General features: G+C 33.1%; 2 protein-coding genes and 1 long non-coding RNA gene across 11 annotated transcripts in view; all 3 read left to right on the forward strand.

The window, feature by feature from the left end:
* Nucleotides 1-8,886, forward strand: part of LOC110992987 (serine/threonine-protein kinase minibrain) — a 102,583-nt gene extending 93,697 nt beyond the window's left edge. For 5 of the 8 annotated variants that reach the window (XM_022259020.2, XM_022259023.2, XM_022259022.2 and 2 more), the window contains 5 exons: nt 261-470; nt 1,873-1,958; nt 2,492-2,621; nt 3,267-3,420; nt 6,328-8,886. In XM_022259020.2, the coding sequence (XP_022114712.1) occupies nt 261-470; nt 1,873-1,958; nt 2,492-2,621; nt 3,267-3,420; nt 6,328-6,440 (693 nt within the window). In that variant the 3' untranslated portion in view covers nt 6,441-8,886. Of the gene's footprint in view, nt 1-260; nt 471-1,872; nt 1,959-2,491; nt 2,622-3,266; nt 3,421-5,322; nt 5,402-6,327 lie in introns of all 8 variants that reach the window. The other 3 variants (XR_006750307.1, XR_002600172.2, XM_022259021.2) reach the window with 3 other exon arrangements.
* A 1,717-nt stretch (nt 8,887-10,603) lies between these two features.
* On the forward strand, nt 10,604-13,525 carry LOC110992971. Its single transcript, XR_006750296.1, has 4 exons — nt 10,604-10,757; nt 11,829-11,996; nt 12,409-12,535; nt 13,419-13,525. It is a non-coding gene; the product is annotated as an uncharacterized LOC110992971 (long non-coding RNA).
* A 2,928-nt stretch (nt 13,526-16,453) lies between these two features.
* Nucleotides 16,454-23,018, forward strand: LOC110992981. 2 transcript variants are annotated; one of them, XM_022259012.2, is made up of 5 exons: nt 16,454-16,567; nt 19,495-19,578; nt 20,504-20,707; nt 21,588-21,720; nt 22,459-23,018. In XM_022259012.2, exons 2-5 carry the CDS (start codon nt 19,504-19,506, stop codon nt 22,554-22,556), a joined length of 510 nt encoding a protein of 169 aa, XP_022114704.2. In that variant the 5' UTR covers nt 16,454-16,567; nt 19,495-19,503; the 3' UTR covers nt 22,557-23,018. The 2 variants fall into 2 exon arrangements, with proteins under 2 accessions (XP_022114704.2, XP_045484623.1); XM_045628667.1 differs by lacking the exon at nt 16,454-16,567 and adding an exon at nt 18,077-18,167.
* The last annotated feature ends 1,856 nt before the right edge of the window (nt 23,019-24,874 follow it).

A 24,874-nucleotide genomic window follows, 5' to 3' on the forward strand; every position in this document is an offset into this window, starting at 1 on the left:
ACGATAAGACGATATTTGTTATGCAATCGTTATCTATTTGTGATACAGTTGAATCAAGGGCAATTTTAAACTTAATTTACATATTAGAATGAACTGAAAAATGAATAACTGAAATATTAAAAGTTTAAAAGGAATCGCTTAGATAATGCTTAATGAAGCTTTAATTATTTTAAATAAAATATGGAATCCAATATTTCCTTTAATATACTTGAGCAATCTTAGATTCGATACCTGATACTGAAACAATGAATTATTTCCAGATATACCAATACATTCAATCGAGATTCTACCGATCGCCGGAAGTATTGTTGGGCATCCCCTACGACCTGGCCATAGATATGTGGTCTCTTGGCTGTATATTGGTGGAGATGCACACGGGAGAACCACTTTTCAGTGGCGCCAACGAGCTGGACCAGATGAACAAGATTGTCGAAGTTCTTGGAATGCCGCCGGATCATTTGTTGGATCAGGTATAGTTTTCTTTGCTAATATGTTTTGTAGACTAAGAAATAAATTTAAATGAACTAGCAGTATTGGCATAGTGGCTTATGCGTCCAACCCTAAAGGCTATATTACAATGGATTTTTATGGAATTTAATAATCCTATGGTGAAGGAGAACAACTGATCATATACTTGTCATAAAAGAACAAAAAATATTATTATTAGAAGTTAACTAGTCATATTATCATGTAAATGACCCATCTCTTTTCTAACAAATATTCGCATACAGCCCGCAACAACTACATCTTTATTGAGTTAAAGTTCAAATATTCGATATATTACAAAAATCATATAAGGTATCAAAAAAAAATAATACATTTTATTTCATTACCTACTTACGACTTCAACTTAAATGAAACAAAATCAATATTAGAAAATAAAGTAATAATGTTTGAAGAACTTTATTTCTCATTACAAAAAAAATATTTTATTTACATGAGAAACCTAATATATATACGAGCGAGATACACATCGCCATTAGCCGTCTCAATTTTAGTCAACTGTGTTCACTCTAACATGCATCTTTACTGCCTATAATATAATTTTTATTAATGCGAAACTAGGTTATTAAAAATTACAACCACATTACATATTTCAAGTATCAAGACTATTTCTATACAAGATGTTCCACACGATCTAGGAACAGTTGAATTTATGTTAATTGTCAAAGTTGGGACTGTCTAAACACCGTTTAATTGCCCTTATTGTGTTGTTGTGGTTGTCTGACCTAGTTTAGTGTTTCGTTATTAGTTATTGATATTGTTCACTTGATCACTTCGCTCTATAATTATTGTTGGTTCGTTTCACAAAACCTTGCCCACTTGTTAAATTATCCGTTAACTGAATACTATTATTATTTCTTAAATGTAGTTTCTAGTTCATTAATCTATTTCTTAGGTTTTTTTTGTTTACTTGTATTTTAAAACGAAAACAATGTTTCGTATGTATTTTTATTTTTGCAATCAGATAATTCCCCTTATTAAAAACCAGTATCTGATAGGATTTGGCAGAAAGAGACAAATATTTAATAGTTCTAAGCTTTATTTATCTCTTTACGACTACGACTTTTTGGTTATTCTATCGGCTTAAAAGCGAATCTTTTAATCTCAAACAGTTTGACTATTGGATTTAATTTCCATGAATGAATGTCCTTCTCTTGTTTAGTTTACGTATGATAAAAATAGCCTTGAATGTTTTGTTGTTGTGAGTTTTTTTTTAGACGAATGCTAATATCACTTTATTAGGAGGTTTATACTTTAACAGAGGCTCTTTCGATATTTTTATATGGTAACACTAAAGTTTGACTACAGAAATTAATGATCGGCCACGAACTAGAAGCTAAGTAATTAACAATTGAATAAATATTTCAGGCACACAAAACTAGAAAGTTCTTCGACAAATTACCGGCGTCCGAGGGCGGCGGTTACGTCCTGAAGAAAGTAGCGAGTAAGGATGGGTAAGACATTCGTTCATCATTACCACATTGTATTAGGATAACCTTTCTACACCAATCAAACAACTTGAGTTCTAGGCTAACTATAGTCGACGCATTATGAGCTGAGGCTTCGAGTCATAATTAATATTTATCTGTCTGTCCTGCTCGCACTGACAGGTCTTATGGAGAGATTATATGTCTGTCTCGCTCGGAAGTACAGGTCTTACGGAGATATTATGTGTCTGTCTCGCTCGCACTTGCAAGGCTCATGGAGAGATGTAGTGATGCGCGTAAGAACTGTAGATGTGCATTTCGATAACGCGATGGGCATGATAGATATGCTGTATTGCGTTAAGTATTAATAGGAATAACTTTTCGCGAACTTTTAAACATTTTTTTTTGTTAGATAAATAACACAAATTAATTCTCTATTACTATAAACTAGTCTGTTTTCTGTCTTCTAAGTATGACTAGATATGGATAGAATACAACTGTTTGCACGTTTAACATTTTCGCTTCCCTTAATAATAAAAAAAAACATTTTTTTTCCTTAGCGGTTATAGAAAGTACCGCGCGGCGGGTACCAGACGGCTTCACGATATATTGGGCGTGGAAGGAGGTGGTCCCGCAGCCAGACGCCGTGGCGAGCCTGGACATTCGGTCTCGGATTACCTCAAGTTTAAGGTACAACTTCAATGACTTAATAAAAAACTTCATTGCTCATTACATAAATGTATTTTATTTACATGTGAATAGTTATTAACATACTTATGTATATACGAGCGAGATACACGTCGCCATTAGCCGTCCCAATTTTAGTCTACCATGTTCACTCTAACATGCATCTTTATTGCCTTTTTGAATTTGTTAAACGCAAGAGATATTTACTCATATTTTGGCATTCTTAGTATTAGAAATGTGTTGATGTTACAAGACGTTGATGGTAAAACTGCAAGTGTTTATTATACGTAAGTACTTAAATTGTAAAAAAAAACAATTTAATAATGCAATAAATTTTAAATATTTCTTATATTTCTAAGCAACTTTAAAGTTAATCGATATCAACTCTGAAATAAATACAGATAACATAACTTTTTCTATAGCTGTGATGCTTTTTGACATTCAACGCCTTTAGTCTTCAGTTACGTGCGTGACGCTGTCAACCACGCTAGACGACGGGAAAAATTTAAATTATGTAAAATAAAGTTTATAATAATACATAGCTTCAATCCGTTAAAAAAGTGTTTTCTTTAAATGTCTAAAAGCTTTGTTAATAAAAGACAATACTATGTTTAAGCAAGTTTTTTGAACATATTTATTGAATTTTAGGACCTGATACTGCGTATGCTGGAATACGACCCCAAACAGCGCGTGACACCCTACTACGCCCTCCAACACAACTTCTTCAAGCGAACCGCTGACGAATCCACCAACACGCAACAGGCGCAGGCGCAGTCTCAGTCGCACCACCAACACGGTAAAGGTGCTATTTGATAATCGACTTTATATTGACAACTGTAAGGTTTCAAATTAGTTTACGCTAGATTTAAATTTCTAGTAAGGTAAATTAAAAGTGCAGTATTTAAAAAAAATATGTTAAAATTGATGTGTCGATTAATAGCTTCAAAAATAAAATGATTTCAAAATAAAATTTAAAAAAATAAAACATTTAAATGTCCTCAGATACTATTAAAATTAAAAACGCGTTTTCATTTCAATAAAAAATATAATGAAATATAAGGTATATATAAAGGGTTTAATGTTTTTAATGCATCAATATATTTCATTTAATGAAATAAAAATATAATTTGTATTGATATTATATTTGATCTGATATAGTTGAAGTTGTCAATATAAAGTTAGTTGTATATTAAAGAAACTGACTTTAAAATGAGATACGTTTAAAAGTAATATCTTACAAATAATTCAATATTGTATGAACACATGGTTTGTATAAGAGATTGCTGATTTAATCACCGGGGAATCAAATCTTTTTTTGGCTTGGAAGGCAGAGTCTCTATATGTGTCTCGAGATTTCTAGAAGAATTTAATTCATGGTTCAAAGTGTTGGAAATTTGGTTAAATTAAATTTATCATCGACATCTATCATGCAGCTATTTTAAATGTTACATGTCACTGTAAAATTGTAAATAACGATCTCGCGATAAAAATAGTTATTTTACAATTTATATATAATCGATGGAAGAGATGATCGAAGTAAAACTATTGCCTTTTCACATCTATAATATATATTTTTTTTATTGCAAAACAATTAATAGTGCTAAATGACCCGTGTACATTAATTTCCTGGAATGTAACAAAAACTTTTTACAAACAGAAATATAATAAAATGAAAAGCAGTGCAAATGGCGACCTTATCGCTTTCGAGCGATCTTAGTGAGTTAGTGATCTCTATGAGATTTTATTAAAAATAAATTAGATTAGCAGGAACTGCAAAGATTAATAAACTAAACTAAAAAACGACGCATAAAAAAAGTGCGCTTGAATTATGATAATTTTAGATCAGATTCACATCATTTGTACGCAACTGACGGATACGATGTGAACAAGTAATGTTTGTACAGTAGATATTTAAGAAAGAGCTAAGGGAAGTGATTTCCATAGCCTCACTGCAGAGGCTACGTACGTATACGTTGAATTGTTTACAATATGGCGGGTTAGATGGCGCTATTTACAATTTTACGGTGACACATCGAGCCTTTACTGTGTAGATGTCTAACATCGCCGACGCTTGTCGTGTGCTAACATCATCATTTCATTTGTAACGCGGCTCCCAATGGCTCTTCGTCATGGAAGTTACCTGATTAAAGTCTAGTCACACAAAAAGCTTTTATATGTATGTGTATTAACTTATTTACAGAAAAAAAAGGTGTGACAAAAGCTTTGTAAAATATGCAAGAAGCGTTATGATTGTTGCGTTATGATTTTTATGTTTTTTAATTGCTCAGTCAAGATCTACCGTGACGTTAGAATACGATATTTCTATGAATGAATTCAAAAAATATTTTATATTTAGCACGTAATTACTACTTGTTATTGTTATACATATTTGGTGGATAGCTGATATATAGATATATCTTCTTTTGATAGTGATAGTCAGATTGACTATGATCATCATGACATCGTCGGATTATAAATGTAATTAGATCGAGTAGTAGTGTCTTGCCGTACTAATGGCACACATAACACGTTTCAGTAATTCTTCAATTAATAATTAAAATAATTCTTTTATTAAGTATTTTTAAATTTATATATAATTTGAGTCGTCCTAAAATTATGGTAAAAGCTTAATAATCCTAAGCGCAACAAGCATAACGCATTACAAGGTGATTTCCATGAAATAACTGGTGGTTGTTGATGGCAGATGGTCCGTCGGATCCGCGATGACTAGAGCGGTCCGGCGGCGCTCCCTCGCGACACTAACGCCGCCTATCTTGTCACAGGTCTGACTCACTCGCCGATACTCTAGCACCCTAACAGTCACTGGCAATTCACTTAACACTTACTGCTCATTTCTATGTACATTTCGGTTATATGGACGATTGGACGCAATCATTATTTTTGTTGTTCCACCGCTACTTAACTAAAGCAGAGGTTGATATGTCCAAATTATTAATTAATTTCTATACAAACATTTGAATTATTTTATCAAATACATATTTATGTTTGTTAATTAAATATGTGTATACAACTACTCTATACAAATAAGACAGTTGTAGAATCATCACGAAAGAAAATTAGTTCTTAATAGTAATTTTGTTAAAATATTAGAGAAATTAAAGACGTTAAGTGAATTGCAAGTTTAATCACGTTGGACGTAATGAATATCGTACAAAATAGCACGTTCTATTTAAAATATTTAGTAAAGAAAAAATGTTTTTTACGTCCAGCAATCATTCAACTGCATTGTCATGCATGCCCCTTGCGTTTCACGTGCATGGCTATTTCATTTTTTCTTTATGCGTTCTCTATGCAATCTTAATCCTATTATGTTCTTGCGCAAGTTTAAAATACACTAGCGACTAATAGTCGCATAGTTTAGGTATTCCCAGAATTTAGACACTTAGATTCGCTTTTAGAGTTGAGTACCTGAAGTTATACTTGTACTGATGGCACTTGAAGTTTCGTAAGTAGTGGATCAACTCGATTGTTATAGTAATAAAATATAGTAAGGGTTTAAACTGCAATATATCATATCTCTGGCTAATAACACTTTTCTATGAACGATTCGTATAAAACGTTTAATGTTCTGGTATTACAATTGGTATAATAGTTACTCGAAGTAAACAACGATCCACTACGTATGAAAAGTGCAATTAGTACAAGTATAACTCGAGTAATGCGTAATGTATGCAATGTGGTGCGTTAGTGGGAGGCGCCAGGCTGTGGGGCGGTGCGGAGCGCATGGAAGTGGAGAACGTCCGACGCGACGAGGACATGCTGCAGCCCGTGTGCCAGCACAGTCCCGTCGCCATACACTAGCGTGACACCCGGCGTCGCACGCGAAGGACCCACGCGTGCCCAACGCCCGAACCCACCGAGGACAGACGGACACGCAAACGCAGGAACAGACGCTAACGTACTTTGCGCGATGTGAAGTGTGACTCGAACGTGTAAGTTCTCAGTGCTCAAGTGTACGAGTGGTACCGAGTGGTGACGAGTGGTGACGAGTGGTGGCGAGTGGTGTCGAATGCGTCGCGCGACGCCGCGAACTGACTTAGTTTAATTCATTGCTCCATAAAGACGGACGCTCTAATGTCAAGGCGATGCGGATGTGAGCTGTGTAGGATAAGTTAAAGTCGCTCCGCGTATAGCACGGTTCACGCCGGACGGCGGTAGTGCGTATTCATAGGAAATGGCGTTGGACTAGCGAACTAGTACAATGTGGCAACACTCGGACTGAAACAAACCATATTTATAATTCTATATTTTTATTTAACGCGATAAGTCTGACTAAAGTGCGGTGACGATGTAACATTGTATTGTACTTACACCGACCGGACGCAGAGGGCATGAAAGCTAGGTTTTTTTATTGTTACGCAATGCATATCATGGACGCAATATGGTAGAAAATAAATATTGTTATGTAAATATTTAGGAAACAGACTAATGGTACAGACTGCAAGTTACGCCGGTTAATCTATAGTTTAGTTACATCTATGCTAGTTAAGCTTCATTCAGTTAATCGCAAGCTTTATATTTTAAAGTGTCGGCAACTGACTGACTACCAAAGGGCCAAACTGAAATTTCATTTTGTATCTCAAATTGACGTAAATTATATTTGTAAGGGTATTTTTTGCATCGATTCGACTCGTTGATCCTCTCGAACGGAAAGTAAACGGAAATAATTTGAAACTTTGCCCTCGCATTTCAGAGTTGTTGTATATTGTATAATGTTTTATTTCCAATCTCGAATGCATAAGATTTGAGGTTATGTACATTGACACGCGTATTGTGTTACGTAAATATAGGTTATTTTTTAACCCATTGGAATATTCTGAAGATATGTAAAACCGATGAATAGTGTATAGTAATTCTATAAAACACAAATGTACTTGTAGGTTATGGGAATGTTGAAACATATTATAAAAATTTTGGGTATTTCAGCTAGGAGTAATAAATAAAATAATCTGACTCGTTCAACCTTTTTGGATTTGAATCTACAATAGACTAACCTCAACGCAGACTGCTCGTAAATTTGTATCGGAGATATTTTGTATAGCAAACTCAATCACTGCCTTACTGTGCCGGAACTTTTATGGATGAGGCCCGCTACACACCCGCGACTGCGATTATGCGATCGCAATCACTAATGCTATTTTATGAGACTTGCAACTTTTTAGCTATCACATTACATAAGCCGTGTTGGCACATTACACTAAGTTACTAAGTTTACATGTTCGAGTCTTATGTATCGTTTATATAAGTTCTACTTACTAACCACTACTATTCTAATTGATTTATCAACTGTCATACGAATAAAAGACTTGGTGCGTCCGTTCAATTGTCGCGTCTGTAGCGGGCCTTGGATTAGCGGAATCTCTCTGGACAATCGAGAATTAGCGAACTATATATTTTTCAATTGTTTATAGTTGGACGACTGAGAAGCGTCTAGAGAAATGCCGCTAATTGATATTGCAACTACGCAGATTTTTTTGTGCTGCAGATTGTTGCCGTTTTTATAACGCTCCTTCCCCCAGAAGATTATTTTAAAATACACAATTTGTATGTACATGAAGCATCAAAGTATTTTCCCTTCGCTACTTCCGTTTTAATTGTAGATTTGAATCTATCCGACTCTATTATCTGTATCATAATGTAATACTTTTTTGCTTCATGAGGTATAGGACTGTTAGGAATAAGAAATAGGTATGGGAAACAAGATATTCATTAGTAGGGTGATATATGATAGGTGGGTTTCCAAATGTAACTTATTTTCTTATTGATTGTACTTGGCCGTGACGTTTGAGTTTACGATACTCGTTGTTGACTTATTTTCTCGTCTACTTTCACGAATATTTTTTAATCGCCGCTTTTAAAATGTGATATCAGAAAGTAAGTCGATCTCGAAGTGCATATAAGATTGGAAACCTGCGATTATTTTTACGAAATAGCGATCAAGTGAACTGGGGCCTGGGCGCGGGATGTTCGAGAAAGGTCTGCGTAAAATTTGTACTGGATTTGGCGGGTATGGTCCGAGTTTTGACGAGTTTTCGCGCACAGGACCCAGAAAGCATTTACAGGAAGGCCCTACATACTTGCGCTTCAATATGTAATGTATTTTATTTATTTGTGACATTATGTGGTGTGTTCGGAATTATATGTTTATTTCCTATCGGATTGTCAGTTCGCAGGCACTGTAACAATAAAAGGATAGAGCTTTATGTCACTAAGTTTTGTATTTTAAATCAATAAACGATAGCAATGATTGTGAATTTTTATTTCTCCATTTAAAATAGCATCTAATGAGATTCTTGTAAGATTATAACTTAAACTGTACGTATGTCGTCGAGTGACGTGACGTAAACATTTCCGAGTCGATTTGACTTAGGTACTCCCAAGAAAGAGCGTACTAATTTTTAAAAGGCTGGTAACGCACTTGCGAACCCTCTTTATAGAACAGGGGTCAAACGGGCAGGAGGCTCACCTGATGTTAAGTGATACCGCCGTCCATGGACACTCAATGCCAGAGGGCTCGCGAGTGCGTTTTTCTTAAAAGGCTTAAAATTCTTAAAAGGCCGGCATTATGTGTCCATGGGCGTTATCACTTAACACAAGTATTTAGGGTAAATACAACATATTAAAAGAATAATTATTTAGCTCTAATAATTACAATAAAAATGTATAAATTTTGGCTTAAGGAAAAACTACATTAAGATCATAACTGGGCATAAAAACCGAAAACCTTATCATTAAATATTAATAACAACGAGTAACAAGGATATTTTTGCATGTAATGTCGTCGTGTACACACCTATTTAGAATTTTTTAGAAACGATAATTCAAATAAATTGTACCAGTGAAAATTCTTTGGTAAGTACCCTCACTTTTATAACATTTTCTTATTTTAATTGCGCTTAATAAAATCAATGTATTCAATTCTCGGCGTTGATGTTTGGAAGGAATTTATTTGCTAATAAACCAGTAAGTCTTGTGCTCAAGTACCCCTCGGTTCGGGCTGGATTTTTATTACCTTTTACGATAAGTGACTGCCTCAGCTTTCTTAATTATATTTCTAAAGCTATGTTCAGTCTCTTTCGCAGAGGAAATGCAAATAAATAGGAAGTTAAAGACCTGTATATACATATATATTTTTTAAGGAGGCATAAATAGACAGGCACAGTTATATATTTAAAGCCAACGGCGGTAGCCCTTATCTTATATATATTTCTTGATCATTTTCTCAATACGTAAATAGGCCGCCGTCGATTATTATATATATATTTGTAGACTTAGGCATGCCGGTTTTCTTCACAAATTTCCATCACCGTACTAGCTAGTGCACAAAGCCAATTAATCAAAATCACATTTGAATAAATTTAACCTTTAAGCAACACAATATGCCTGTAAATTTAGCCATTTTTGTCACCACAGTGGGATCTAATACAAATTACTCGGCGATATATTCATTCGATTTTGCCCAGGCCTAGGACGGAGAACTATGGAACAATTTTTTCAAAAACTTGCCTTACAAAGAACTAACTAACATTAACATCTACATTGGTCTTCCCATCACGAAGGGAAGATCAGACCACTGCCCTCTAACAAAAAAAACATAATATATATATATATATATAGAATCGCTCAAAAAAATAGAGAACAGTGGAAAGGGTTAGAGGAGGCCCTTGCCTTGCGGACTCCGAGATATAATGGAGTGTCGGAATTAAAAGGCTATATTATTATTATTATTAACATCTACATCGAATACCATTTTAATTGTAATCTCATATAAGTGATTATTGTAATCTTTCTGCTCCTATGGACTTTTCCTTTATTCAAAAGCAAGCTATTAAGCACAACTGGGGTTCGAATCTACGACCTTTAAGGGTGAGAGTCGCACCCACAAACTGCTCACACATATAATTTATTTATTTTAATTTTAAATAAGTGCTTCATATCGTTCCTTCTTCCGTCATAGTAAGATAACCGCATTAACGTTTTGCAAGTAAGCAACGAAGACAGCACCAGTTCATCAGTTTTAAGACTACTTGTATCACGAAAAATCAAATGTGTCTCAAAGGAAAACGTTGCAGCTTGAAATTGGAGACCGGATTACTCATATGGGCGTATTTTCAACTTGTAAGTTGACGATAATAATCAGCATGGATATCGTTGTTAAGATATTATAGAGGACTTAATAAAGAATAGGTCTAATTATATAAAATAGTCATATTGACCGAATTATATGTTATTTAAGGGTCTGTTTCACAATGACCGGATAAGTTCCAAATAAGCGATTACTTATTGGTAGGATATAAACAATATTGTTGCGTTTCACGACTGTCAGATAGCGTTATTTGTCATGAAACACGAAGTATCTTATTCTGAACTTTTATCTTTCGAATAATTTATGTGTTGCATAGCTATTTGGTACTTTATCCATACATTGTGAAACAGGCCCTAAGTGTTTTGGGTGACGCCCATTTTTTTAAATCCATAACTCTTAATGTTTACTCTACCATTATATATTTTTTTATCACTTTAGCTGTGATTTGGTAAGAGAGAGTACACTTATTAGGTTTTTACATTTGTAACTTCTAAATTGTTTGTTGTTACTTTGGTTTTAAAGAATTCATCAAGATTTATCATCAGAATTTCTTTCACGCGTATTAATAAAATAATACACGAATATATTTCTTGAATTGATATACTAAAAGCGACCTTAGAACGTAAACTGCCTTTATTTCTTTGAACACCATTTACGTTCTTACCGCCCATTTACGTTCTTACCGCCGCGATGGACATGGGTTCGGAAATACCTGGAATGAAAGCTGGTTCCATAAAACGCAGCAAGAAGTGTCTTATAAAGCGCTCTGTTGTGGAACTCCAAACCTCAAGTTGGAATTTCGCATTCTATCCTGATATACGATGATGAACTTCTATTTTTTTTAGCAATAGAATTTAAAGGCCAGCAACGCATTTGCGAGGCCTGTGTCACTGTACCCATGAACATGGTTAGAGTTATCACTTAATATCATAGCCTGCTGCCCATTACATATGTTCAATAAAAAAAGGTCTAAAAATTTACTTTTATGAAGCAAATTAAATATATATTTTTTATTAATATTATTTCTTCTTGCAAACAGAAATAGTATCTGTATGGTGTCGATGACGTCTCATTCGTTTGTAATAATCACATTTCACTTTCAGGTCACTATGGGAGTGTGCGCTCTTACGATTATCGTTTTAATCGAAAGAAATGTCGGGAATGAAAACATGTTTGTGGTCCATAATGTTATAAACATATCCTTAGTTCCCCTGACTTTTATCGGATTTAAAACAGTATTCTTTTTATGTTTACTCTTCGGCGTAACAAATGTAAGTACATTAAGATACCAACATCACTAGAAAAATTGTTTACTCTTTTATTTCAGAAACTTATCATAAGTCTGAATAACGGTATTTAAAATTTATTGGATTATAACAAATGGCAGTTTTAATTATAATATAAATATTTACTTTATAAGTAAATATTTGAAAGTACCTTTTTTTTTAATATATTCAATATTTAGTATAATTATTTTTGTTGTACATAATTTATGTTAGCATGAATACGAAATAAATAAATTAAAAAAACCGTACGAGTCGTATGAATTTAAAATTTCATCACCATTTGCCGTTTCACCGTTTCACCGTTTCACAAGGCATTTGCTTTTGCGAACTAGCGAACTGTGGAATCGACTCCCGGTGGAGCAATTCCCTGAGAGATACTATTATTTTACTTTTTCAGAAAAAATCGTCCTTCGTACTACCATACTTGATTTTTTACATCACAGAAACAGTACTGAAAGCTCTTGTCATTGTAGTTTTGGTTTTTACTCTGACTCCATACATTGCCTTATGTCTACTTCTAACTGGTAAGTTTATTCAAGGCAATAATTTATACTGACTCAAGGTCAGTATACCTAGGGGCCGTTCAAGTGCTACGCAAGCAAATTTACTGTAATGTATCCCCCCCTCTACCACTTGTCAGCTAAAATTAGTAAAGCTCTCAAAAAATGCTCGAAAATTGCATTTCGTTTTCAAGCATAGACAATGTGTAGGTAATATGTGCCAAAAAGTTAATAATTGCAGTTGACGTAATCGTATTGTCTTTTATTAACATAACTTTTACACATTTAAAGAAAACACTTTTTTAACGGATTGAAGCCATGTATTATTACAAAATTATAATTATTTTAAATAATTTTAAATTTTATTCGACGCGGTTTCGCGTGCTTAATAGCGTGCGTGGTCACGGTGGCAAAAGATGTTGAATGTTAAAAAGTATCACAGCTGTAGAAGAAGTTATGTTATCTGTATTTATTTCCCCGGAGTTATATATATATATAATACATAGCTTTAATCCATTAAAAAAAGTGTTTTTTTTTAAGTTGACGTAATCACCAAATAAGAAAATCAAAGACAAGCCCCCTCTATAGTGCTTACGTAATACTTGGGTTTCTGTATCTGATTCATGATCATTTTTCAATCTAATAGGCAAATGGGTTATCATCAGCCTCCTGTGCCTGACACACGCCGTCGACTTACCATTTACCATTAGGCCTACACTGCTTTGTTCTATCACATTTTAGATTCATTTAATTTATTTTGTTAAATAGATTATTTTAACATTTTTATATTTTTTCATCTAAGCTTGAAGAAGTGGAACCTTGCTCAATTAAAACGTATGATAATGTATCATCTTATATAATGTATATAAACGATATTTCTTTTTATTCATATATATTTAATTTTCAGTTCTAGACATTCTGTTCGTTTTTCTGGGTGAAAAAACGCACGCGAAAATTAAGAAATATAACAACGAAATCCATGGGAACGTTTGATATAAAAAAAACTATATTTAATTTTAGTGCAATAAATTATCATCAAATAAATAAAAATGTGTTTATTCATTTGACAACAATTCATTATAATGTGTAAGATTTGGGAATCCTTTTAATAAAATACCCCTATGTGGGTTCCCAGCTCTTCCATTACAATTTCTTTACTTTTCGTTAATACCATAACTACATAAAACATAGGAGATATATATATATACATCTATATACGTATATATCTCTTAATTTACGTGTCACTTTGTCTGTCCGCTATGGACTCTTAAGATACCGAACCGATATCAATCAAATTTGTACATCGTGTGCAGTTTGATCTAACTTAAAAGAAAGGAGAGCTAACATCTCAATTTATACCCGCAATATTATTTGATACAATTCTAACAGATGTCACTGTTAAAAGTACCAACGTTACACATAACTATCTACCTTTCACATAAGTTCTCCTACCGTTTCTTGAATAGTTTACTAGTATGTAATATATCAAAAACCTGAGCTACAGCAACGCTTGGCTGATTCTCTAGTATATAATATATAAGAGTTATGGTAAATTATAAATTCATAAATATGAGAAAACTACAAATATATTTACATGCTAGTTATGATACGTTTCGTCAGTTAAGTTACATATATTTAAGTTATAATAAACAGCTATACCAAACTTATCATCACCTTACCGACACTTGTAAATCCCAAAGCCAATAAATTCTAAAATATAAGTTTTTGTAGTAATAAATGGGCCCTTCAGTTTTTCATACATTCATAAATTGAATGGAGCTTGGTTGTTCTCTTTGCCAGGGTCAACCCCGGCGGACTCGCTCAATTTTGGGGAGAAATTTCACCTCAAAAATGAGGTATTGATACGGGCAAGCCATCCCATGGTAAAAGTCAGGTCAGGTAATTCCCAATACCCGGGGGTATTGCCCAGCGGGGCTTGACTGCGAGTCACGAGTCTGCCCGCTACCACCGCCTTCAACACGAGGGTAAAGTGGAGATTTCGCGTGGCCCCACATCACCGGATTTGAGATCTCATTAAATTCAATAAGGGAACCGAAGTTGAAACAGCATCATTAGCATATAAACAAAAGATAGTGTATTTTTATTATAACTGTATTCGATTAAGATATGGTTGATGTTAGTATCGATTCATTCACTTTAATCGAAGTGGTGACCTCACTATGAAGCCCAAACTGACATTTGTCAAATGTGATCCATTGAATTAGCCTTTCTAATTCAATGGATCACATTTGACAAGGCTAATTTATTCCACAAGTAATCGTTGAATGTTACAGTTTTTGTCTCTTCAAGCAGCTAATTAACTCACAAAAAATATATATATATATATATAAAATTAGGTAAATAAATAAATAAAAATTTACTTTATTTGACTCAAAACAAACATTACTATATTTACTGTGGTTAACCTTATAAATAATATACTTCTATGAGCACTAGCGTTTAAACTAGGACTAGCTTGTAGCTTAAACGCTAGTTTCTTCCAGTGTCATTAAGAAATTGGTTAAGTTGTTTGCCATTAGACGTTTATTGAATTTTATTGTTGATTGAACTAAATGAAGGTAGAATTAAATTTAAGTTGGTGCAATTGGTTAGACTGGAGTAAGTGTGAATTTCGACAAAGATTTTTAAGTCTTGTGGATGAGAAACTTGGATATGAGATATTATAATAATGAGGTTATTATTAAGATTTTCTATTCAAATTAAATTATCAACAATATATTATTATTAAGGCTGAAGTTAGAAATTTTATTTTAAGAAACAAGTTTTCTATTTCATTATATTTTTGAGTGTTTAGCCATTCTTTTACGTAAAAGTATGGCGATATAATGTTGCATTAAGTCTAGAAAATAGGACTTTTAAAACGAAGAAATAGTGCTTTTCTTCGTTTTTTTCGCCGTTACACTTATACTTTACCAAACGTAACCAAGTTAACAGAGAAGATATGATGGATGCGAATGAAGGCTTAATTTATTATAAGCATGTTTGAATATCCTATATAAAAAACGCTCTCCAATAGAGTTCATACGCAGTTTTAGCCACAAACCACCGGTATGTCAAACCCCGGTTTTTATTTTAATACTTACCTTCAAGAACAGACAGGGTAAGTATGTAAAACGAAAGCGCATTCCGTTTGATAAGTTAGCAGCATCTTATCGTCCATACTCGTAGACACTATTATTAAATACGTTTTGATATTACGTCCACATGTTCAATTACAATCTAACGCACCAATGCTTCTCACTACTCATGAGTCAGTGCCTGTATTGTTACTTGAAATGATATTGTTCTTTAAAGAAATTCGTGATAAAGTTCCATCGTCATATTCGTCTAAACCATCATAAACTACAGTGGATTTCGGGTATAAAGATGGAGGGACCACACTAATATCGTCCTTAGGTACTATAAGATTTATACACAAAGAATGGTCTTTGTATACAGATAAGTAGAAATGCAGTTGCCACTCAGAATATAACTTTGTAACCATACATTTGCTGCCCATCTGTGTGATACTAAACAAAAGATAAGATAATGGAGCTTCCATGTGTGTTTAGTAGCTGACTTTGGTCGCAATATTTGAAACGGATGTAGCAAAATGAAATTAGTGCATTTATTGAGCTCCACCATATTACACCGTCTATGTGGTCTGGTTTGATTTTCGTAGTAACGATTATTTATCAGACAAGCACAGACAGGTTGTGCCAAAACAAATATAAAACTGATACGCGAATACCAACGAATTCATAGCAATATCAGCGAATACAATAAATATGAAAACCTAAAATAATTATTAAGAAAATAAATTAATAAACTTAAATATCTAATTTACATATTGTTGAGTCAAGTATCTCATAATTCACTCAAAAGCTTGCAGCATTGTATACTCAACTTTCAATACTTAACTCATATCGACATTCTTTCAATTCATATTTCATTCTACCGTCAGCAATCGAGGTGCGCGCCCGACGACGTTGGTGAACTACGTTTGGTATAATACATATATATATCTCAGTGTTGGTTGCCTCAGTGAAGTTTTCTGTAAGTTCCCTTTTATTGCTTTTTTTTTATTTAAGTACTCCACAGGGCGAATGTTTTGCAATATAAATGCTGTGTAGATATTTTACTATTACTAACAGAAACACATTGTAATTTATATAATCCACGCCAAAATGTGTTGATTTTGTAAATTTATAACTTGATTCAGTTTGTTGAATCACTAAATTATTGAAAAAATAATTAATAATATCAATGAATTGCCATTTGAGATATAACAGTTTGAGAAAATAAAAAAAATCTTTTAAATACAACCAGCATTCTAGATTCTTCACCATCAGCCGCCGTTTTATTATTGCAAATGAATGTATGTTTGCACTCATGAGTTTATATTTATATTTAGCCGCATTAGCTGCAATGCTAATATAAAAAAGCATTTCAACAACTAAAATTAAAAAAACCGATAGATCTTTGGGGTGTATCTGTATTCATTTTACAATCAGTAATCGATGCTATCAGTTCAGAGTTGGCTATAATATTTAATGAATGTATAGATTGTGGAGTCTTTTCCGACCAGATGAAGCTAAGTAAAATCATACCGTCATTTAAAACAGGCAGAACATCTGACCCTACAAATTTTAGTCAAAATGCAACCTGCATTGCAATTTGTTTGAAAATATTTACTTCATCAATTAATGATACACTTTAATAATAAGAAACTTATGCGTTGCTAGCAGTATGGTTTTACAAGAGGTCATGTTCAGCCGATGCTGGCATTAAATTAATTTTTGAGATTTTAAATGCTTGGGAAAATTCTCATGATACCATTGGAGTTTTTTTGCGATTTATCAAAGGCTTTTAACTATGTCCATAAAATTAGAAGCATTTCATATACATATATATTTATTTTTTGACGTTCATAAGTACATTTTGTTACTTATATGAATAAATGATTTTTGAATATTGAATTTGTATTTTTGAAGAAAATGGAGATACTTTTGTATGTTTTAAAAACGAAAGTCACGCTGTTTATATGTATTTGAATTACTAAATAGTAACGATTTTTAGCACAGCCTATTTAGGCTGTGCTAAAAATCTGAATATAGTATATATACGCATATATGATAATTCACACATTAAAACTAAAAGTCATAACATGATGTTCCTTTTTCATTTAAACCAGGTATATTACAACGAATGTAATACATATTGTATGTAATTTCGAAAGATTTAAAAGTCGATCAATATTACTTTTATCTGAAAATACTGTAACAAATTTACTAAAGTGAAATATTCAGTTAATTTTGTTGATTTAAAACATATTATTATTGAACTGAATCTAGTTTTAAAAAAAATGTGTGTGTTGAATTTCTTTAAATGTCACTCTTTATCATCAATTACTTCCGTTGATAAGTTTGTAATTTGATATTTATATATGCTATATGCATGTTATGTTTATATATGCTGTGAATTCCAAGTAATGCTCTTGGATATTTGATACAGCAATGTAGATAATGTAAACAAATTCCAAAGAATGTTTTTGGAGCGATACATGTTGAACAGCGCCAGTAAATCAATTAAGTTTCAAAAATGTGTTAAATATACGCTAACCCAAAGTTTTCATCGTTTACGCATCTAAAGATGGGTACGTAGCATAATTTTAATTTATAATAAGATAACATAATATGAATTAGTAATATAAATATTAAGTAAACTTTTCCGGACGGGTTAATTTTATTGTATTTTTCGAAGTAGCATTTTTAGTGCGAACACGGAGATTACTGTAAGTACACAGTTAAAATGTCTGAAATTCTTAGATAAGCAATGGCCCAAACAAATGATTGTATTCATCATCATTGATTGTTGCTTAAGTGTTCCAAGAACCCATACAATGAATTATTGTATTTACACTTAACCAAATCCTAAAATGTAATATGAGTATTTGTTCATAAACGTGTCATTCATCGAGAACTTTTCAAGTATGTTACAAGCTTTTGCCGTTTTTACTGAGCCATGTAGCACATTGATGTTTAGTATACTCAATTTAATAACTCACCTATTACACATATTAAAAATATTACACAATGCAACGATTATTGTTTTCCTTGTATCAACCCATTGCGTTTCATGTTGCTAACAATGATGAAGAATCACAAGCGAATAAGAGACGTTAAGACGATAATAAAGCCATCGAGACGAATAATTATGTTACGATACGCATCACAGAATACAGCAATATATTTTTATGATTGGAGCAGTGTTTGCCTAGTGGCTTTAGCGAGCGTCTCTCATCCCTGAGGTCGTAAGTTCGATCTCGGCTGAGCACCAATGGACTTACTTAAAAGTAAAGTAAGTCATTAAAGAAAAGGAAAACATCACGAGGAAACTGGGTGGTGTCAGACATACAAAGTCGACAGCTTGTGTCAGGCACAGGCGGCTAATCACCTACACCAACTACGTCATCCTGTTGTTCGAGGTCTCAGGCTTCGTCATCAGATAAGATACTTTGATCAAAAGCGTGTTGATGCCGACACGGTGAGAATGTCGACCGAGAGAACAGCGCGGCCTGTCCACACTCGTTATGGTTAATTGTATTTACACCGTTAATAAAGGACGTGCAAAACCGCTGCTGCTGTTTGTATTTGTGCAATAAGTAATTTTAATTTTCCTCACGTTTACAATAAAAAAAAATTACGAAGCCATGGCCAAGAAAAAGATGGTGGATGGTTACGGATGCACTCAACAGAAATACCACAGTCATCTAGCAATGATTTAACGTGTTTGACTCATGCGCAAAAATCCGACCGAGAGAGACGAGACTAACTGCGAGGAAGAGACGAGAGCCCTATTGTACAGTCTCGCGCTCGGCCCGTCTTGGGCTGTCTCGCAGAGTGTGTACAACCTACATGAAATAGTGTAACTATACCTTAAACTTACCTACTATGATAATATAGTAATAAACTACTTTTCAGGTTTTCACGATGTGTTACAACGGCAAATGTTTACATTGTATCGAGGTGGAGACGGGTTCGCTCATCTGGGCTATTCTTAATGTGGTAAGTTATATTCACCTTCTAGAGCAGTGTTGGCCTAGTGGCTTCAGTGTCGACTCTCATACCTGAGACTGTTGAGAGATACCGGTCGTAGGTTCGATCCCCGACTGTGCACCAATGGACTCTCTTTCTATGTGCGCATTTAACATTTGCTCGAACGGTGAAGGAAAACATCGTGAGGAAACCGATATGTTTTAGACCCATAAAGTCGACGACGTGTGTCAGGCACTGGAGGCTGATCACCTACTTGCCTATTAGATTTAAAAATGATCATGAAACAGGTTTAGAAATCTGAGGCCAAGACATAAAGCGGTTGTAGTGCCACTGATTCTTCTTCTTCTATATTCATCTTCAAGCCCTTTAAAAAAAAGCAACATCACAATGTTACATTGATGGGAATAGCTATTTAGTTCAATCCCCAATACCAAAAAACCAGTACAGCAGTAAAATAATACCTATGGTTGACTCAATGAGAAATAAAATTCTAACGAATTTGGGGTTGGTTCGCCAAGTCGAGGAAAATAGCGACACGGCAGTTCTATCCTGTTCTTGTAATAGTTCAGGTAGGCTCAATCGAAAAACTATTACTGTTTGAGTTTAGATACGAATTTTATTTAGATCGTAATTTCAATTAGTTATTTTAAAGAACATTTAAGTTATTTCGTACATCATGTAATTTTTATTTGTTTATTTTTAGATAAACGTACAATATAAAAGAAAATACTTAAGACAATACACAAAGCGAAAACAGATTACATTGATAAACAAAATATTTGAAATAGAACACATAAGTCTATCTATTAATGTACTTAACGTTAATAGGAAAAAACAAGATTAAATATTAAACAAACGACAAGTTAATATTTTTAAGAAAACTAAATTGTTATCACACTTAAAAAAAGACTAAATCTCTTATATTTTATTCCAGATCCTGACAGGATTGGCGTGTATGATATGTATTGGTGTTTCTATCTACATAAACGTGATGGCGCAGGACATACATTTCCAGGAACCAATGAATGATTATACCGTGGTAGCAGTTGGTGTATCCAACCTTATATTAATGGTAGCGCTTACATTTAGTGCTATTGAGTTCATGTTCACGATGTTCTTGCTTGTGGGCGTCATCAAAGTAAGTACAAAACCCTTTTCGATATTGTCTATGGTTAATTGGACGTTTTGAGATCGAGAATCAAGACGCATTAAAGCATGCTATATTTATTTGTTATAATTTATAATGTATTATCTTATTTTATAATTAATAAGAATATTAAGATTTTATAGTTATGTAAATATTATGTTTTTAACTAGCTTATCCCTTTGTTTTCTTTTGATGTTTTTTTTCTTCTCGCCTGTAGTTTACCTACCTTTTACATGAAACTGGCATAAACTATTACCATAGAATGCTACAGACATCGTTAAAAAACCTTTTTTACTAAAAAGATTTTATAATGTAAATTAAGATTTAAAAACAAATTTTATTCAGCCTACACTAGCTTGAAAGCGTATGTCCGATAAGGGAGGAAAAATGACAGTCGTATTTAATTTATGGCTATATCTTTGCCGCCTTAAGCAATTAATAAAAGATTGTTTTCAAGAAGAGCTCTAACCTAAATAGAATTCCAATCTGGCTAAACACTGACTGGCGGGCCTGGGGGCTTAGACGAGATGTCTTAACATAAAATTTGTCGACAAGAACTGTCATTTTCATACAAATGTTGTTTCCGACTTTCTTGTAAGCTTTGATTGCATGCGCGGATTGTAGAGGGCGCTACTACGCATTCGATTCGTGAATACTTTCCCATTATTCATTAGAATATTTATAACATACACATTGGTTCTATATCCATGGAAATACCTTTTAAATTAATTAACAGCTTAATATTATGACCGGTAATAGGAATTTGAAACGTTCTCTAAACAATTTTTTTCAGTTATATTGGGGGTGGACTATTTATGTTTCCCATGATTAACACTAGCTTTTATATGTTCAATATGTTTTTTTATTTCAGAAACACGTGGGGTATGTGAAGGCATACTTCGTTTATGGCATGGTTAAAATTATTATTGGTTCCTTCGGCCTTATTGGTGTCTTCGTCAATATTAGTAGTTGCCCAGCGTTATTTGTAGTTGTTTTGGTTTATGGTGAGTATTTAACGGAAACAATTACATAATTACATTTATACAAAGCAAGCGTGTTAATTTTAAAAGATGTCACAAATGATAATATTTTAGTTATTAGTTATTTGTTTATTTATATATTTGGAAACAAAATAGATTCATCTATACAATAAAAAAAAGTTAAAAATAAATGCATTGGTTTTATCCACAAAATTTTCACTAATAAAAGTATGATACACAGCAAAGCAAAACAAAACAAAAAATGGCAACACAAAATTTATAAATCCAGACAGCGACAAATTTACCTTTAGCTAGATAATAGAGAAGAGCGACACAAGAATTAGGACATGAACTGTTGTTTTAAATTATTTTTAAATAAAGCAGTAGAGGGGTGCGAAAAAGGGTCGATATATTTGATAGAAACTAAAGCAGAACACATCCTGTGAACGGGCTCGCGGAACCCAATGTTGGTGTTGGGAGTCGGATGGTTAAAAGTTCTGTGTGAGCGTAGAGACCTGGCAAGAATATTGTAAGTTCAAGAAGATCGGAACAAGTTATTTCATATACGCATATTTTTCTTACAGTGACACAATCTATCAAATTACGCCTAGTAGTCAAAGAAATTAATTTATATTTTTACTACGACGTTTTCGTTACAGTTTTCCTCTTGCTTGATTGCGTTCTTGCACACCCGGAACCACAGGGCTGCCATAAAACTATGAAAGCGTACATATATATTATTAAATATAATTTTACTTTCAGTGTTCCACTGTTTGGTACTGCTGATGGTTCGCAACACTTACTTGAAGTTCAACGAGGGTTCAATTATTCATCAATTTATGCACAAGCCCCTTGTTTAAGGCAGATTTCATATTTTTTTTCACCTTTTTATATTTTTTATTATTTTTTCAACTTAGTATAAAATGACTAGTAATGGAAGATTTTAAAGTTATGCTCATATAGCCATGTTTCAACATCATTAACATCTCTGGCATTAAGTGTCCATGGGCGGCATCCTGGGAGCCTTCTGCCTGTTTGCGTCCTGTATTCTTGATTCTATAAAAAATACGTGATAGCGTGAGCCGTTTCTTAAATTTTGAATTACCCAATCAAAGCTTTGGTTTTTATTATAAGACATCTAGAATTATTGTTATCTTAACATTGGTTATGTATGAGTGCGTATGTGATGTCATGTCATCAACTATTTGCCATATAAATTGTATTACATAGTTTGTATTAAGTTTGGTGTGCTAATTATGTGTATGTGCCTTGTACTGCATAAACATAGTAATAATACAGATTTTCCCAGATTCAGTTTCAGCCCAGTTCAGTTTCAGCTAAAAAAACATCCGCAATATTTATGCAGTTAATGGTACATCTCAATTATAAAATTTCTTGTTCTACGTTACTAGTACAAATCTAATTTGAAAGGGTTTTCGTTCTATCAACTCTTAAACCCTGGGGGTAATATAATACATACGCATATGGATATTTTAATATTTTTTAAAAGATCATAAATCACGAGAAATTCGGATTTGGGAACCTCTACCTATAGGAGTGAAGAAAAGGCTTTTTAATTTTTCGTCTATAGTTATGTGCTACGAACATACAATTTAAACTGTTAATATAACTCTAATTGATTGATGAGAACTAGGACATAATTCATTTTTTGATCATATTAGGTTACAATTATAAGCAAACAATGTATGTTATATTGAATAAAGTTACTCCATATATTAGTATAGTAGTTGTTTTCCTTATACCCTTATCTTTACTTAATTAATAATTTGATCTATATACATATAAAAAACTCGAGAGATGTCAAGGGACACCCGGATGGAACGAAGTTCCTTTCGATTAATTAGTGAAGGAATTGTAATAAGATTCTATTTTTTGGGGTTATAATAATATTTTTTTTATTATTAACAAATATAATATAATATAAACTTAATCAGTAGGCTCAATTTTAGTAGAGTGACTAAAATTATTATTTTGAATACAACTAATCAGAACATAGAGACATCTATTGACAACTATGTACATTTTTGTACGAAGCAGTTCCGTTTCATGATATAGATGTCGCTAGCTTTGTCGTTACAACTTTTCGTTTTATTTTTTTTCCGTCTTGACCCCTTTCGCAACGCGCGATAAGGAAGTTCGTTCCATATTCCAATATATAATTGAATACATATAAATATGAATACATAAAATAATTATAACGAATTAGTATCCGAGTCGCCATACTAGCGTGTTGCGGACAGCTAGTCTGTTCCTCTTTACTGAAGCATATAAAACAACAGATTTCACATAAGTGAAAGGAATGAATGTTTAATTTACAATTTCTGTAAAGGAAGGAAAAATTTGGTTTGAACATATGAAAGATTTAAAAGATGTTGCAAAAATTTGGACATCGAACGTGTTTCAATCCAACAAACATCGAACATTTTGGTTGGATTTTATGAAATGATTATGATTTTATGAACACTTGTTCATGAAAGAAATTACTTGTTAGGTATCGTAGATGTTTTATATAAATTCATTGAAGAATTGTATGTGGGCAAACTCAATGTTGAATTTATCTTATACCGCTAGGAAATAAGTCTAGTATGTATATGGATTAATCAGTACGGGGGTGAATATTTAAATTGTACATATTTGATGTCTCGCTGTGAATAATACCTTAAAAAGATTTTGATCACTTTTTTATATACATACATAGTTAGGTAGTACGAGTACATATTGCAGATCAATTTATTGTGTTAAGCTATAAGCCATTTTATAAAAAAATAGTTCCCAAATTCTTACCCTTCGCGATAATTCTCGTCTGACAATGTATTTAGTATATATATAAGTCTACTAAATAATGCAACGTACACAAATGTTTCCATATATCTACTAACCATTTTTCTCGGTCACATTTTACCCGAATGGTAAGGAGGAAGCTGGATTGGTGAGTAGATATTTTTCTATTTAAATGTAAAGGGCTTCTAAATCGACTCCAAGAACTCGAAACATACAGAGAAAAGAAAGGAGCCATAGATACCGTATAGATACTTACTAAAAATGCACATTCTGTATTGTGTAGTATTTTCTAAAAGATTTTGATGTATGTGGCAACATAAATACAGGACACTAAGAAAAGAAGAAATCAGAAGTCACTCAGAACAGACTTAAGACG

This window comes from Pieris rapae, chromosome 6 (assembly GCF_905147795.1).
Source record: "Pieris rapae chromosome 6, ilPieRapa1.1, whole genome shotgun sequence".
Classification (NCBI taxonomy): Eukaryota; Metazoa; Arthropoda; class Insecta; order Lepidoptera; family Pieridae; genus Pieris; species Pieris rapae.

Coding starts and splice junctions, on each gene's coding strand:
- LOC110992981 (XM_022259012.2), top strand. CDS start 19,504: ATGTGTTACAACGGCAAATGTTTACATTGTATCGAGGTGGAGACGGGT. Junction 19,579..20,503: donor TCTGGGCTATTCTTAATGTG/GTAAGTTATATT, acceptor ATTTTATTCCAG/ATCCTGACAGGATTGGCGTG. Junction 21,721..22,458: donor TGTAGTTGTTTTGGTTTATG/GTGAGTATTTAA, acceptor TTTTACTTTCAG/TGTTCCACTGTTTGGTACTG.